Genomic DNA, 15,720 nt, shown 5'->3' on the forward strand with positions numbered 1-15,720 from the left:
TCTAGTTTTGTTGGATTAAAGTCTGAGCATGTGGTCTCAAAATCTCTCCTGGGAGATCTGATGATCCTAATGGCCAAGTACAAAAAAAAAATTGAGTGATTTTTAAATAAATTCAACATAAGTGTGAGAGAGGAGCACATATTCTGTATTAATAACATACAGCGTACTTCTTTTTTAACCTTTCATTTCCATTTTTCAGCTTTACTGAGGTATAACTGATAAATTGTAAGGCCACTAAAGTATACAACGTAATTATTTGGTGTATGTACATATTGTAAAAGGATCTCCCTCCATGGAGTTAATTAACACATCCATCCCCTCACATATTTACTTTTGGTGGGGGAGGCTGAGAATATATAGGTTCTACTTTTTTTTTAGATTTTATTTATTTATTCATGAGAGAGAGAGGCAGAGACACAGGCAGAGGGAGAAGCAGGCTCCCTGCAGGAAACCCGATGTAGGACTTGATCCCAGGACCCTAGGATGACACCCTAAGCCAAAGGCAGATGCTCCACCACTGAGCCACCCAGTGTCCCTAAGTTCTACTTTCTTTTAAAAATATTTTTATTTATTTATTTGAGAGAGAGAGAGAGAGTGAAAGAGAGGGAGAATGAGCAAGGGGAGGGGCAGAGGGAGAAGCAGACTCCCCTCTGAGCGGGGAGCCCAATGTGGGGCTGGATCCCAGGACTCCAGGATCATGACCTGAGCTGAAAGCAGATGCTTGACCAACTGAGCCACCCAGGTGCCCCTCAAGTTCTACTTTCTTAGCAAATTTCAATTATATGATACAGTGGCGCAAAACTCTGTATCTAGAACTAAAACTTGTTGCTGAAATATATATACCCTGGGGACCTCCTGGGAGTGGGGTCCTGCAGGAGGTGTCCTTCTGGGTCTGGCTCCTCTCCCTGAGCCCAGTGTCCTCAACTGGTTTGTCCATGTGGTGGCAGGTGGCAGGATGTGTTGCTTTCTAAGGCTGAATCATATCCCAGTGTGTGGACAGACCGCGTTGTGTTCATGCACTCGTCTGTCTGTGCACACGGGGTGGCTTCCGTGTGTTGGTGATTGTAAATCATGCTGCTGTGGACACGGTGGTGCAAGTACCTGAGTCCCTGCTTTCCATTCTCTCGAGTGTAGATAGGAAGCAGGATTGCTTGATCAGATAATAATTCTATGTTAAATTTTTTTGAGGAACCCACTGCTTAGAAAGTGTTTTCAATTGTTCTGACCTCACTGAACTTGGAGGGAGGGAGTCTGGATCTGTGCCCCATGTTCCCAGACCCTGTTAAGGGAACCCCATAGACAGCCTGGGCTGCCCCCTCCCCAATTCCGGTAGAGGCGACCACGGACCTGGAGGTGAAGTTGGGGTCGGCTCTGCCCCAGTGGTGCTGCTGCCTCAGGGAAATGTTCTGTGGAATCAAGAGCAAAGAGAGGGCCGAGCCCAGTCAGGGCTCAAGGGAGATGGAGGCAGGGCTATGGGCATAGGGAGGATGACCCTGGAAAGTATCCAGGCCTCTCCTGATTCTAATTGTGCCACCACCAGCGACCAAAGACTTCTAGAAGCTCATGGAAATGACCACCCCAAGCTCCTTCATTTCCTTGCTGCCATTGTCTGGGGGACCTGGAGTGAGGGGTGACTTTGTTTCCCCTCTTCTTTCAGAGGTGGCAGGGACTGGTCCACAGACCCTGTTGTGGTGGACTGATGCCTTGTCCCTGTCTGTCTCCCAACCCCGCCCTAGGCTTCTGGGATCAAGTGCAAACCTTATAGTGCGGCCGTGAGGCCTGGCTTCACCCTACAGATCCCCCAGACTCCTGTTTGGCCAAGCCCCTCCTGGTCTCCCTAGTTCACCTCCATCCTGATGCCTCCGTTTACCCAACCACCCCCATTTCCCTAGAGCCGTCTTGGGCTCTCTGCCGTAGCCTCTGTGCTTATCCCCTGTGACACTGTAATGACCTCACTTGTCTGGGTGACAGCTACCTGCCTGGGGGGAGGGCCAGGGCCATGTCCTCTCCGGATTCTCCAGCACCTGAGGCCGCAGCTGCCAGGTGCAAGAAAGGAAAGGAGGGAGGAAGGTCAGGTCGAGGAGGACTCTAAGGTGGCCAGACCCAGTCAAGGCTGTGCCCTACATCCTGCAGACCTGGGCCTGGGGCAGGGGTGGGGGTGGGGGGCGCAGCTCACCAGTCTGTGTCTGGTGTTCCCGTCATAAGTGTAGCCATCCTCGTAGATGACGGCCTGCAGCCCCAGGGAGTGCGGGTTGCTCACCATTGCCTGGGGGGGCGGGGAGGAGAAGCACAAGATGTACTGGGCCAGCAGACATAAAGGGAAGCCACTGGGGTCTCACCCATAGGTGACCCCCATGCACCTTCACACTGAAACCCGAACTTGCTCTGCAAAGGCAGGGACCACTCCAATCCCCAAACGCGCCCCCCAGCCCTCACCCACCCCCAGCTGTGGCCTCTGAGCCCCGTGCTGCAAGGCAGCCTGGAGCTGCACAGCTGAAGGACCCAGACCCATCCCTGGTTGCATGGGGAGGCTCAGAAGAGAGCCCGGGATAAGAGGGAGCCAGCCTGGCTGCCCCCCTTGCAGGTGCAGGTCCCTGCTGGCTGGACTTCATCCCCTGGCCTTATATCAGTCATGCCCCACCTCGTTTTCAGATGGGGTCTGGCTGGGCTAAGGGGAGGAGGAGCTTGTGGGGAGCACGGGGCAGCCCGGCAGAAGGGTGGAGAAGGAGGCCCACGGGCTGTGGGAAAGGAGGCCAGACAGGCAGAGGCTCACCAAAGAGCAGGACCTGGTGTGTCTATGAAGCATCAGGGGCGAGGTCTCTCCCCGGGAGATCCCAGGGGACTCTCCGAGCCTGGCACACCGGGGAGTGCCCCGTATCAGGAGCGCCTGTCAAACGCAGGAGGTGGCCTTACCAGCGGGACCAGGGACATGCCCGGCCGTGGTATCATCAGGGCAGTCAGCTCCAACTCGCTGTTCATGTCAATGGTGTACATTTTGTTGTCAAATTCTCCTTGCAGAAGCTCTACCTAGGTAGAAACACCAAACCATCGATTAATTAAATCAGGCTCCCGTTCCCAAAACAGAATGGGGGCAGGTGTGAGGCCTTCAGGGGTCTGATAGATGGAACTTGTCAGTCTTTAGCTCACCCCTTGGTCTTTCCTGCTAGATCCTGCAGCCCCCAGAAGACCCTTGAGGTCCACCCATCACCCCGTCGCAGGCCCTCCTCTCTCCAGAAGTGCACCCCTGACACCCACCCACCTGACTTTTACCATCATTGCTTCTTTGCCCCGTGGGCATCCCTAGGTGATGAGACTTTACTTCTGTCCATTTTAAAATGTTGTTTTGATTAAATCTTTCAATTCCCAGGCTCCCCCTTCATCCCTTTCTTTTATTTTTTTTCATTCCTTTCTTTTATATTCTCTTTATCTTTGAAGCACCCAGGTCACTGGATCTATAGTTCCCTTCAGCTTGGATTTTCCTGGTGCAGGTGGGCGCATTCCTCCCTGCCCTGAGTTTCTGGCAGGTCAATGGCGGCTGGATCCATCAGTTTGGGTTGGGTCATGGGTGGTTGATCTACCATCAGCAGCACCTAGGGCTGGCTATCCCTCTTTTTTATTTATTTGTTTGTTTGTTTGTTTATTTATTTATTTATGATAGTCACAGAGAGAGAGGCAGAGACACAGGCAGAGGGAGAAGCAGGCTCCATGCACCGGGAGCCCGACGTGGGACTCGATCCCGGGTCTCCAGGATCGCGCCCTGGGCCAAAGGCAGGCGCTAAACCGCTGTGCCACCCAGGGATCCCTATCCCTCTTTTTTGATATTGGGGTTGTCACATGGCCATATTCTATCATTCTGTTTTCACGCATTTGCTGGGATAATCTCATAGACACTTTCCCTCTTCTATGTTTTTGCTCGTAGAACAGTTGGAAGGGACTATGGGACAAACGATGCCCAGCCTGCCCTGATGCCTGACATGGTGCCTGCCAGGTCTCTACACGACCAAGACTTTCCAGACTGTTCTTTGTAAGTGTGTGACTAAGTGACTAAGACCAGCCCACCCTCAGGCAGGGTGTTAAACTTCTCCTCCCGGAGGGAGAGTATCAAGGTATATCACTCGGAGTCATTCTGTAGGGGGAACATGTCTCCGCTCCCTTTATTGATTCAATCACTTATTTATATCCCAGTGGACTCGTATTATCCAATCAATTGTCCCAGCTTTTATCTATGGGTATTTTTGTGTGTGTATGTGTTGTTGTTTTTTTATAGTAGACTGTGTGTCCCAACACCGGGCTTGAACTCACAATCCCAAGATCAAGAGTTGCAGGCTCTTCTTCTCTCCTGACTGAGCTGGCCAGGTGTTCCATCATTCACGGGTTTTTGTTATGCTATGTAGTTGCTGTTTTGGTGTTTTTTGTTTTTTTTTGTTTTGTTTTGTTTTGTTTTGCTTTGCTGTTGTTTTAGGTGGGATTTTGGAAAACTACTTGCTAGTGGCTCAACCATCTTCCTCAGAAGAGTTCAAGGGGCCAAACATTTGCACAAAAGCCTTATTCCTGCTCACTCTCACTCTCTCTTTTTCTGCTCCAAGTGTGCCTAAGTCAGGAATTTCCAGACATGTGATTTCAAGGGCACGCAAGAAAATCCCCATGGTGGGAGATGGATATTTTATCATGGCAAGTCAAGAAAATAAGAAATTAAAACACTACCATTCATTGGCACCATTGTTTCATAAAAAGGTATCTTAATAAACCAATATACTCATATAAGGCACAGAGACTTTTATTTTCTCATATCACTAAATGCCATGGATCCAAAGGCTATTTGGCAATGGACACCCTAAAATCTTTTAATTATTTTTTTTGTAGCCCTCCAGAAGGGAAGTGGCCCAGCAGACACATAACATTGAGTCTGCCTGGACTCCGTGGAGAATAGCACTGAGCTTATTTATGATTTCATGGATTTCAGAGCATTGAGAGATAAGCTTCTCCCTCTGCCAATGTCTCTGCCTCTATCTCTGTCTCTCATGAATAAATAAAATTTAAAAAAATTAAAAATATAGCTACCATATGACCTAGCAATCCCACTTCCGGGTGTGTATCTATAGGAAATGAGAATCACCATCTTAAAGAGATATTTGTACTCCGGTGTTTACTACAGCATTATTCACAGTGTCCATGAATGGGTGGATGGATTAAAACATGTGATATAAAAAATAAAATAAAATATGTGATATATACTATGGAATATTATTCAGCCATAAAAAAGATGGAAATCCTGCAATTGTGACAACATGGGTGGATTTGAAGACATCGTGCTACATGAGATAAGCCAGACAGGGAGAGATACATAACATTTGAGCTCACTTTTTAAAAAGATTTTTATTTATTTATTCATGAGAGACACACACACAGAGGCAGAGACATAGGCAGAGGGAGAAGCAGGCTCCCTGCAGGGAGCCCAATATGGGACTCGATCCCAGAACCCTGGGATCACGCCCTGGGCCAAAGGTAGACTCTAAACCACTGAGCCACCCAGGTGCCCCCAAATGAGCTCACTTATATGTGGAATCTAGAAAAGCCAAACTCATAGATACTGAGAACAGACTGGTGGTTGCCAGCAGCAGGGGTAGACTGGGCGGGGGTGGAGGCAGGCAAAATGGGTGAAGTTGTTCAAAAGGTACAAACATTCAATTATAAATCAGTCCTGGGAGTGTCAAGTCTAGCAGGGTGATTACAATTAAACAACACCGTCTGTGTATTTGGAAGTGCTAAGAGAGGAGGTCGTAAAAGTTTTTTTTTTTTTTAAGATTTTAAAAAATTTATTCATGAGAGACACAGGCAGAGGGAGAAGCAGGCTCCATGCAGGAAGCCCGACGTGGGACTCGATCCCGGGGAATCCAGGATCACGCCCTGAGCGGAAGGCAGACGCTAAACCACTGAGCCACCCAGGCATCCCTAAAAGTTCCTATCACTAGAAAGAACCAATCTGTAATTACGGAAAGTGAAGGATGTTAACGAGATGGATTGTGGTGATCATTTTGCAATACTATACATCATTACACTATACACCTTAAGCGAAATAGGAAATAGGGCGCCTGGATGGCTCAGTTGGTTGAGCGTCTGTCTTCTGCTCAGGTCATGATATCAGGGTCCCGGGATCAAGCCCCACGTTGGGCTCCCTGCTCAGTGGGTAGTTTGCTTCTCCCTCTGCCTCTGCCTCTCCCCCTGCTCTCTGGTCTCTCTCTCTCTCAAATAAATAAATAAATAAATAAATAAATAAATAATTAAAAATTTTTTTAAAAATAAAAGGAATGGCGTTCTTTTGCACTTCTGATCATGTGATTGCCAGGGCCTGCAGGAGTGGACTGTGGACCGGCCCAGAGAAGATATTTTACTGCGTCTGTCCAGCAGCTGGTCCCCTTTCCCGAGGGTATCCTGGATCTCCTTTGGCCTATCAGCCCCTTTGCACATCCTTGGGCAGATGGCCTGGTGAGTCGACCTGATGACTCTCGAAGGACTGACTGGACTCTCATCGGCTCAACTCCAGCCATGTGATTGGTGCAGGCGTGGATAAGGTGGATGACATCAACCCCTCTGAGCCAATGAGATGTGGAAGACCCTGCAGGAGGAGGGATTCCTCTTGGCTTCTGCAGAACTGCGATGAGAGACCCTCTCTTGCCTGGGACACTGGGGAGGATGCCAGTCTGCACAGGCAGCTGCCAGCTCGCTGCCAAGATACCAGAACCCAGGGCTTCGCAGAGGCATCTAGATGGCTCTTCAAGGATGAAGCCTGGAGCACCCCAGCAGGCAGAGTGGACAGACGGACAGAAGCCAGCTCCTTGCTGGCATGACCTGAGTCACTAAATCAAGCCTCACCTGAAGTGCCCTTTCAAGACTTCTTGGCTGCATGAGCCAACAGTTGTTTATCCGGCTCAAGCTCATTCGAGTTGAACTTTCCGTTACTCACAAAACGATGAATCAAAAGTGGTGCACATGTGTGTTTCCATCATCTTTCTATCATTTCCCCCCTCTTGGATCGGCTCATGTGGTGGGGTCAAGGCTGACCCCCAAGGCTCAGGAGAAGCCTTGAGCCCAATCGGCTCTCTCTCTCCAGAGCTCTCCAGGTAAGATTCTTTTTTTTTTTTTTTTTAAGATTTTATTTGAGAGAGATGGAGAGTGGGGGGAGGGGCAGAGGACAGGGAGAGAGAGAATCTCAAGCAGACTCCACACTGAGTGTGGAGCCTGATGTGGGGCTTGATCTCATGGTCCTGAGATCATGACCTGAGCCAAAGAGCCCAGCACTTAACCAGCTGAGCCAGCCAGGCAGCCCGTCTCTGGGTGATTGTGTAGAATGCTCGCTGATGGTTCGCTTGACTGCTTGAGGAGGGAGCAGTCCTGGCCAGCACACCCTTTGCTTTATTCTCCCCCAAACCATTGCAAGGATTGACCGGCTTCCTTGTTACAAAGAGAGTCTAACAACGTGATATATGTTTCTGTATGAAATAAGGGGCATGAAACCATCTGAGGGGACCAGCCTTTGGGGCAGTTGGTGGCTGGGTGTCAGATTGAGCCAATTACATGCAATTCAAGTATAGCTGCTCATCCCTTATTTTGCCCGACAACCCCCCTTGGAGCCCTCATGCCTGGTTGTTGGTGACAAATGCCCAGCACTGGGTCTGTGTGATTTGTCTTTTTTAGAAAGAATGCCCGGAACGTTGACCGAAACAGTGACGATCACATACTTTGCAAACGTCAACTTGGAGTTGAGGATCCATGAGAATCGCCTGGATGTTGACGGGGCACTTCTCGAAATCGAATGCTGGAAACACCGGGTCGGACAGCGGGACCAGTATCTCCACCCTCCCCACGTCAGTGAACATGAGGGCTGCCTCTTGGGACCAGATGTTTTGGCCTGTAAACTAAAGGGAAAGCAGTTTCGGAGATCAGGTCATTCTTTTTTTTTTTTAAGATTTTATTTACCTATTCATGAGAAATACAGAGAGAGAGGCAGAGACATAGCCAGAGGGAGAAGCAGGCTCCCCTCAGGGAGCCCGATGTGGGACTCGATCCTAGGACCCCGGGATCACTCCCTGGGCTGCAGACAGATGCTCAACCACTGAGCCACCCAGGCGCCCTGAGATCAGGTTTTGGGGATGTCAGTTTTACCTTACGCTTCAGGTTGAATGAAGGTAGGCCAAACAATCAGAGGCACCAGTACACTGGCGGAGATACCTACCCTTCAGCTGCATTCACTCGTTGGTGATCAATAATGGAAGCTCCATCTTTCCTCATCAGAGAGGATACGCAGGAAGTAGTCTAGACTTATGCACGGGTCCTGGACTGCCCTGGAGACTCAGACGAAGACTACAGACCCTCACCCAGAAAACACCCTGGTCGCCAGAATGTCAGGGTGAAGCCTTCAACGATATGGTCCTGTTCCCCATCCTACCCTATTTCCATGCCAGGCAGCCTTCCAGAACATTGGCAGCTGCAAATCTAGCAGCAAAAGCACGGAGGGAGCGATCGGCATGCCTGGGGGGCTTTTCGGGCTCAGCTGCTAGTGAGTTATTGGGCCTTGGGAAAGAGGCAGATTTGAACTTCGGTTTTTCCTCCCTTGTAAAAGTTGGATGATATGATCTCCTTCCTGGGGCTTTGTGAGGATGAAATAAGATCAGAAATGACCTCTACCTACCACCACTTCTTACCTCTCCATGCCTCAGCTTTTCTGTCTGTCCAATGGGGACAATATAAGACTCTACTTTTGTTTTGGGTGTTTTTTTTTTTTTTTTTAGAGATTTTATTTATTTATTTGACAGAGACAGGGGGTGAGAGAACAGAAGTAGGAGGGAGGGGCAGAGGGAGAGGAAGAAGCAGACTCCCCACCGAGCAGGGAGCCCAACATGGGGCTCAATCCCAGGACCCCTAGATCACGACCTAAGCCCTTCTTTCTGTTTTTTTTTTTTTAAGTTTATTTATTTATTTGGGGCACCTGGGTGGTTCATCGGTTGAGCATCTGCCTTTGGCTCAGGGTGTGATCCCCGGGTCCAGGATCGAGTTCCACATCAGGGAGTCTGCTTCTCCCTCTGCCTGTGTCTCTGCCTCTCTCTGTGTGCCTCTCATGAATAAATAAAATATTTTTTTAAAGTTTGTTTTATTTATTTTTAGTAATCTCTATGCTCAACGTGGGGCTCAAACTCACGACCCTGAGATCAAGAGTCACAAGCTCTTCCGACTGAGCCAGCTAGCCCCCCCAAAGTTCCCCTTCTGAAGGTGGTGGTCGGGATTAAATGAGGTGACAGATGGAAAACACTCAGACCAGCACCTGCCATATTCTGAGTGCTCAGGAAATTTTAGCAGCTGTTGTCATAACTTTCATAACTACTAAAATCACTTATTTTTTCCAAAATTAATTAATTCAATAGTAATTAAAATTAACATTAAATTATTACTATTGTTGGGATGCCTGGGTGGCTTGGCGGTTTAACACCTGCCTTCACCTAGGGTGTGATCCTGGAGACCTGGGATCAAGTCCTGCGTTGGGCTCCCTGCATGGGGCCAGCTTCTCCCCTCTCTGACTGTGTCTCTGCCTCTCTCTCTCTCTCTCGTGAATAAATAAATAACATATTAAAAAATAAATTATTACTATTGTTATTGAAGTACTACTACTATTTTAATAACCAAAGCAATTTCTAGCCTTCAGATAAAGGATCAGAAGTTTGAGAACAGGGATCCCTGGGTGGCTCAGCAGTTTAGCACCTGCCTTTGGCCCAGGGCGTGATACTGGAGTCCCAGGATTGAGTCCCATGTTGGGCTCCCTGCATGGAGCCTGCTTCTCCCTCTCCCTATGTCTCTGCCTCGCTCTCTCTGTGTCTCTGATGAATACATTTTTTTAAATCTTTTTTAAAAGATTTTATTAATTTATTCATAGAGATACAGAGAGAAAGAGAGAGGCAGAGACACAGGCAGAGGGAGAAGCAGGCTCCATGCAGAGAGCCCGACGTGGGACTCGATCCAGTGTCTCCAGGATCATGCCCTGGGCTGCAGGCGGCGCTAAACAGCTGTGCCACTGGGGCTACCCCCCCACCCTTTAAAAAAAAAAAAGTTTGAGAACAATGCAGCGCCTGGTGGCTCAGTTGGTTAAGTGTCCAACTCTTGACTTGGGCTCAGGTCATGATCTCAGGGTTAAGGAATTAAGTCCTGTGTTGGGCTCCAAGTTGAGTGCGGAGCCTCCTCAAAATTCTCTCTTCCTCTCCCTCTGCCCTGTCTACTGCTTGCTCTCTCTCAAAAAAAAAAAAAAAAAAAAAAGTTTGAGAACAAGACCATTATACCTTACCAACAGGGTAATGACGCTACTTCAAATTTACCTACTTTGATTAGAGAAGTTGACAGGATTCCCAGGCTGCCATAATACAAATTGTTCTCCCGAGTTAAAACTGCCAGTTCATATTCATCTAGGAAAAAAAACGAACAACACAGAACAACATTGAAATGAGGGTCATTTCAATGGACAAAAGTATAAAAAGTATAGAAAGCTTAACAAAAAATTACCCCAGATTCCACCATATGGACCAGGGGTCAGCAAACATCTTCTGTAAAGGACCAGATGGTAAATATTTTCTGCTCTTCTGGTCATGTGATATGTTTATAATGTTTAACTCTGTGAAAACAGCTAGAGACAACTTGTAAATGAATGGGCGTGATTTTGTTCCAATAAAACTTTATTTACAAAAACAGGTGGTGGGCCACATTTGGCCCTTGGGCCATGGTTTGCTGACCTCTGACTTAGATAACCCCGGTTAAATGTTTTAGGAAACATCTTTTCTGGTAGTCTTGTATTCGTGGCATCATATTCTGGAACTCTCTCAAGCTTTCTAAGAAAAAAACTTAATTGTCTTCTTTCGTGTGTATGAATGTACCCCAACGGGACTATAACTGATTTACCCAGTCCTCCATGGATGGACATTGAGGTTGTTTTTGGTCTTTGGGGACACAAAGTTTCAAGGAACATGGGACACCATTAAAAGTTTCTGTGAAAAGGTCAACCGAATCCAGTGCATATTTTAATTATTTAAAAAAAAGAAGGGAAGCTTTCAGAAAGAGCAAGGCTTAAGTTGAAACTTGGGGAAAGCATCTGGTGTAGAAAAGCAGAAGTGTGTTTGCAGAGCAAGGAGCTAATGAACCCAGCTCAGGGCTTCCCAACCTTGGCCTGAGGTTTGGGACCAGATTCTTCTTTCGGGGGTGTTGGGGGGTGCCCCGTGTATTGTAGGATGCTGGGCAGCATCCTGGGCCGCCACCCAGTGGCTGCTGATAGCTCATCCCCAGATCAGACAACCACAGTTGTCCCAGGTTGAGGAAATGTGGGGTTGCTATTCAACAGGTATAACGTTTCAGGGGTGCAGGATGAGTCCGTTCTAGAGCTCGGCTGTGTGTCATGTCTGTAGTTAATACTGCACCGGACACTTCACGATTTGTTAAGAAGGCAGATCTCCTGTTAACGTGTTCTCACCACAGTGGAATAGAACATGAGGTGTAGTGGAAGAGGTGGATGACAGAGGGAGTCACACTGTGACAGGACGCCACTTACATACAAGCAAATGATCTGTGCGATGCTATGTTCTCAGCAGGTCCATATTTAGTACATGCTGTGTGTCTTTCAACGGGGTGTCTTTCTCCCCGAATTCCTAACCAGGTTTACCTCCAGGGAGCCAAAGAGGACCTGGGTTTAGGGAGCCACTCCAAGGGACTTTATTTTTTCTATTTTTATTATATATATTTCTTAAGAGACAGAGAGTGAGCAGGGTCGGGGGGACAGAGGGAGAGGGAGAGAATGACTCTCATGCAGATAGTGGAGTCTGATGTGGGTCTCGATCTCACATCCCCGAGATCATGACCTAAGCCAAAATCAAGAGGCAGGTGCGTAACAGTGCGTAACTGACTAAACCACCCAGGAGTCCCAAGGGATTTTAACTGTACTTGTGATATTAAAAAATAACAATAATAATTTAAAGGGCCATGCACTACTAGTTTTAATTATAAGAACATTTTATATCATGAATTTATGTAACTCTAAGTTCATTTTAAGATTTTTTAAAAAATTTATTTATTCATGAGAGACACAGAGAGAGAGGCAGAGACACAGGTAGAGAAAGAAGCAGGTTTCACGCAGGAAGCCCAACGTGGGACTCGATCCCGGGTCCCCAGGATCACACCCTGGGCTGAAGGCAGCACTAAACCGCTGAGCCACCCAGGCTGCCCTCTAAGTTCATTTTAAACAGCTACAGGGACATAGTTGGGAGGATATAACATGATGATCAGCAAACAGGGGAGACACTGACTTAGCACCCAAGTGACACCCCCGACCCCCCGCCCTCAGTGTGTCTCACTATTTGCCTCTAAGTTTCCAACTTGGGAGCTGCCGGGGGAGAAATATTAGTCTGGTGAAGTTCATCTTTCAGGACAGCAGCAGGACATTTTAGTACCAAAGAAAGCCTGAGATGCCGGCGCCTGTGGGGGCTCAGTCGGTTAAGCATCTGCTTTCAGCTCAGGTCGTGATCGTGTGGTCCTGGGACTGAGCCCCATGTTGGGCTCCCTGCTCCCCGGGGAGCCTGCTTCTCCCTCTCCCTTTGCCTCTCCCCCGCTTATGCTCGCTCTCTCTATGTCAACTATTTATTTATTTAAATAAAATCTTTAAAAAAAAAAAAGAAAAGAAATCCTGAGATGCCATCTGTTATAGGTTGAAATGTCCTCTCCAAAAAAGATCCTAACCCCCAGGACCTCAGAAGGTGACTGTATTTGGAGATCAGCTCTTTACAGAGATGATTCAGTTAAAACGAGGTAATCAAAGTACTTCCTAACCCAGGATGACTGGTGTCTTTGTAAAAAGGGGGTTGTTTGGACACAGCTGTGCACAGAGGGAGCACATGGTGGTGAGGACAGCCGCCTGGAAGCCAGGGAAACAGGCCTGGGGCAGATCCTTCCCTGGAGCCTATGCAGGGAGCACAGCCCTGCTGACAACCTTGACTTCAGACTTCTGGCTTCCAGAACCATAACAGTTTGGGGGCATTTGTTGTAGTGGCCCCAGAAAGCCAACACCCAATTCATATTTCACTTCATGGTGAAAAGGTACAAAAGTTTATGCCAAGAGTTTTCCTCAAATGTGAGACAATCACATTTTGGTTCAGGTCTTGTTTGGTGTGGTTTGGTTTTGGCTGGACTGGATCTAGCAGGTCAGTGGTTAGTAAGCCCGGTATAAGGCACTTCTAGAAAGCTACCCATAGGTTGGGCACGCACTGGCAGCCACGCTGTAGATGGTGACGTTGGCCTCAGAAATGGAAGAGAGCAAGGTGTGGGGTCCTTCTTTCACCTGGACAGGGTAAACCAGCTGACCTGTGAGACAATAGGGCAGAGTCGTGAGCAAAGGGACCCTCACTGCTGAAAGGCTGAGCAATCCCCGCCGCCTGCCCCAACCCTTAGTGCGTGACTCACACGATGCAGAATGGAGGGAAACACAGCACCAAGGTGCTCGGCTGTAAGAGCATCGTGCAGAATGAGCTTGGGTTCGAGAAAACCAACCCTGTGTGCCCCATGGGACAGGAATGCAGCACATCGTTGGCTGCAGGGTTCACAGAAAATGCTGTCTTGCACAGCATGGAATGCCTTTTGCTATATGGGCAGCGTGTAAGGAATAAGAGCTTCCCTTCTCAAATGAGCTCCCCAAATGGAGGGGAGCCCTGAGCCCTTCTCTTGCACGGGGCATGGGGCATGGTGTTCAAGTGGCCTGGCTGGTGCTCTTGCAGCCACACCTGTGTCCAAGGGCCTCCCTGGTGGTATCCCTTCCCTGGGCAGGGTGGAGGGGCTGCTGTTTGCTTCTCATCTCGTGCTGGCTGGCGGGCAGGGGCTCACGCAGTGTGGGCGTTGCCCCGATTTCTCAGCGAGGCAGCCAGAGGTGCTGTGCCATTTCCCGAGTTCTCTCTGGCCAGGGGAAGTCCAAGTGGGCAGCCCCGAGTGACGTCCCAGAGTTGCTAACCTTGGCACCCAAACAAGACCTGTGGTTCCTGGAGGGGAGACTTGGGGCTCTGCCCTGGGTGACTGGAGGGTGACTTTCAGAACCTGCCCACGCGGCCCTAAAGACTCCAGGAAGTGGAAACTGGGGCAGGGAGAGAGATGGATGCAGTGAGGGCCCCGAGAGTGAGAACGGGCTGGTCCCCATCTGCTCGAGGCAGGGGAGAGACAAACCAGCTGTGCTCTCCCCGCCCAGAGGGGGACCTGGGCTTGGGTCTCACTCACCTGAGTTTCTGGAAAGCAACAGGCTCCTCTCAAACCAGAAGATCAGGATGCCCTTCTGGCCGGGGGTGATGAGGATGTTAAGGGTCCCGTTGTAGTCAAAAGGCAGCCCGAAACTGAAGTTCAGGGGGTGTTCTGAGTAGCTGAACCTAGCCTAAGAGGAAAAGCCCCCGCATCTGGGCCCGAGAAAGAATCTGGGCTCAGCAGTAGCAGGGGGCTGCGTGCTTTGCTACTGGATATCCTGCAAACATTATCTGGGCCAGTGGGTCTCAGTTTGGGGTGATGCTGCCCCCAGGGGATGCTGGGCAGTGTCCGGGGACATGTGGGGCCATCAGAACTGGGGGTGCCCCTGGCAGGGAGTGGGTGAGGCCAGGGGTGCTGCTCTATACCCCACGGTGCCCAGGATGGCCCCAAAGAACTATTCCTCCCACAACATGCACAGTTCCCTGGGCTGGGGAGCCAGAGACCCAGCGCCCAGGGCAGGATGGATGGTGCCCCCAGCTCAGGCTGTGTCATGCACCTGCTGCCTCCGGTCCCCTGTCTTGAGGGGCTGAGCCACCTGGTGGCAGAGTAGCCAAATGAGGTGACATGCCCAACATGAAGGAGGGCAGCCTTGGATCGCTGACAGGTGAGGCCAGAGAAAGCGCTGAGCTGGAGAAAGCGTCCCTCCTCAAGGCTGCTGGGTCTGGTGTGGGACGCAGCTCACTGCAGAGGGAGCCCCAAACCAAAGGCTCCACCAGTTTCAGGCACTAGGGGGCCGAAAGTAAAGGGAGACTGGGAGTGGAAAAGTACTGGGTACTGAGCTCCACACAGAGAGAAACCTGCCCTGCAGCTCTCCTCCTCTGTGAGAAGGCGGAGGCACCTCAACGGGCCCTAAGAATGCAAAAGTGCAGGGAGTGAGCCTCGAGGGACACTGCAGTGCATCGACACCCACCCCATCTCTGGAGTATGGAGACCTGCCAGCCAAAGCCTGTGGGCAGGCTGGGAAATCATGCATAGCCTGCAACCCTGGACGCTGCGGTCACTCCGGAGCAGGGCAAGGCCCCGGGCACTTCAGGCAAATGAGGGCACTCTGGGCAGGGACAGGACCTAGCAGAGGGTGGGGGCTTCAGCCATGCAGGTCAGCCCAGCATCTTCCTGACTGCAGGGCTCCCCGAAACTCCAGAGCTGCACATCCTACCTGGGTGCTGACCGTACTTAATCTTTTTCTGCCTTAATCATTTTTATTCAAATGTGGTTTACGTGGACTGACTCGTCTTCTTAACTTAGTCTTATTCTAAATGATATCTGTGAGGTCACAAGTTTCATGTACTGATTTTCTCAATACACATGAAAATAATCACTAAACAAAGACTTCAACACGAAGCATTTACAGCCATCTTGTCAGCGATATGTGCATCAAACTTTGTATTTTATCCCTAGTGTTCAGCACAGTGCTTA

At 49.4% G+C, this 15,720-nt stretch overlaps 1 protein-coding gene across 8 annotated transcripts in view; it reads right to left on the reverse strand.

Annotated features, from left to right (window-relative positions):
* CATSPERD (cation channel sperm associated auxiliary subunit delta) overlaps positions 1-15,720 on the reverse strand; it is a 52,297-nt gene that overhangs the window by 17,019 nt on the left and 19,558 nt on the right. For 5 of the 8 annotated variants that reach the window (XM_025457123.3, XM_025457122.3, XM_025457128.3 and 2 more), the window contains 8 exons: positions 14,284-14,434; positions 13,288-13,383; positions 10,366-10,448; positions 7,740-7,916; positions 2,914-3,027; positions 2,177-2,266; positions 1,980-2,036; positions 1,348-1,406 (listed from right to left, as the gene is read on the reverse strand). In XM_025457123.3, coding sequence (XP_025312908.3) covers positions 1,348-1,406; positions 1,980-2,036; positions 2,177-2,266; positions 2,914-3,027; positions 7,740-7,916; positions 10,366-10,448; positions 13,288-13,383; positions 14,284-14,434 — 827 coding nt within the window. Of the gene's footprint in view, positions 1-1,347; positions 1,407-1,975; positions 2,037-2,176; positions 2,267-2,913; positions 3,028-7,739; positions 7,917-10,365; positions 10,449-13,287; positions 13,384-14,283; positions 14,435-15,720 lie in introns of all 8 variants that reach the window. The other 3 variants (XM_025457124.3, XM_049097472.1, XM_049097470.1) reach the window with 2 other exon arrangements.

Source organism: Canis lupus, chromosome 20 (genome assembly GCF_003254725.2).
Source record: "Canis lupus dingo isolate Sandy chromosome 20, ASM325472v2, whole genome shotgun sequence".
In the NCBI taxonomy this organism is placed as follows: domain Eukaryota; kingdom Metazoa; phylum Chordata; class Mammalia; order Carnivora; family Canidae; genus Canis; species Canis lupus.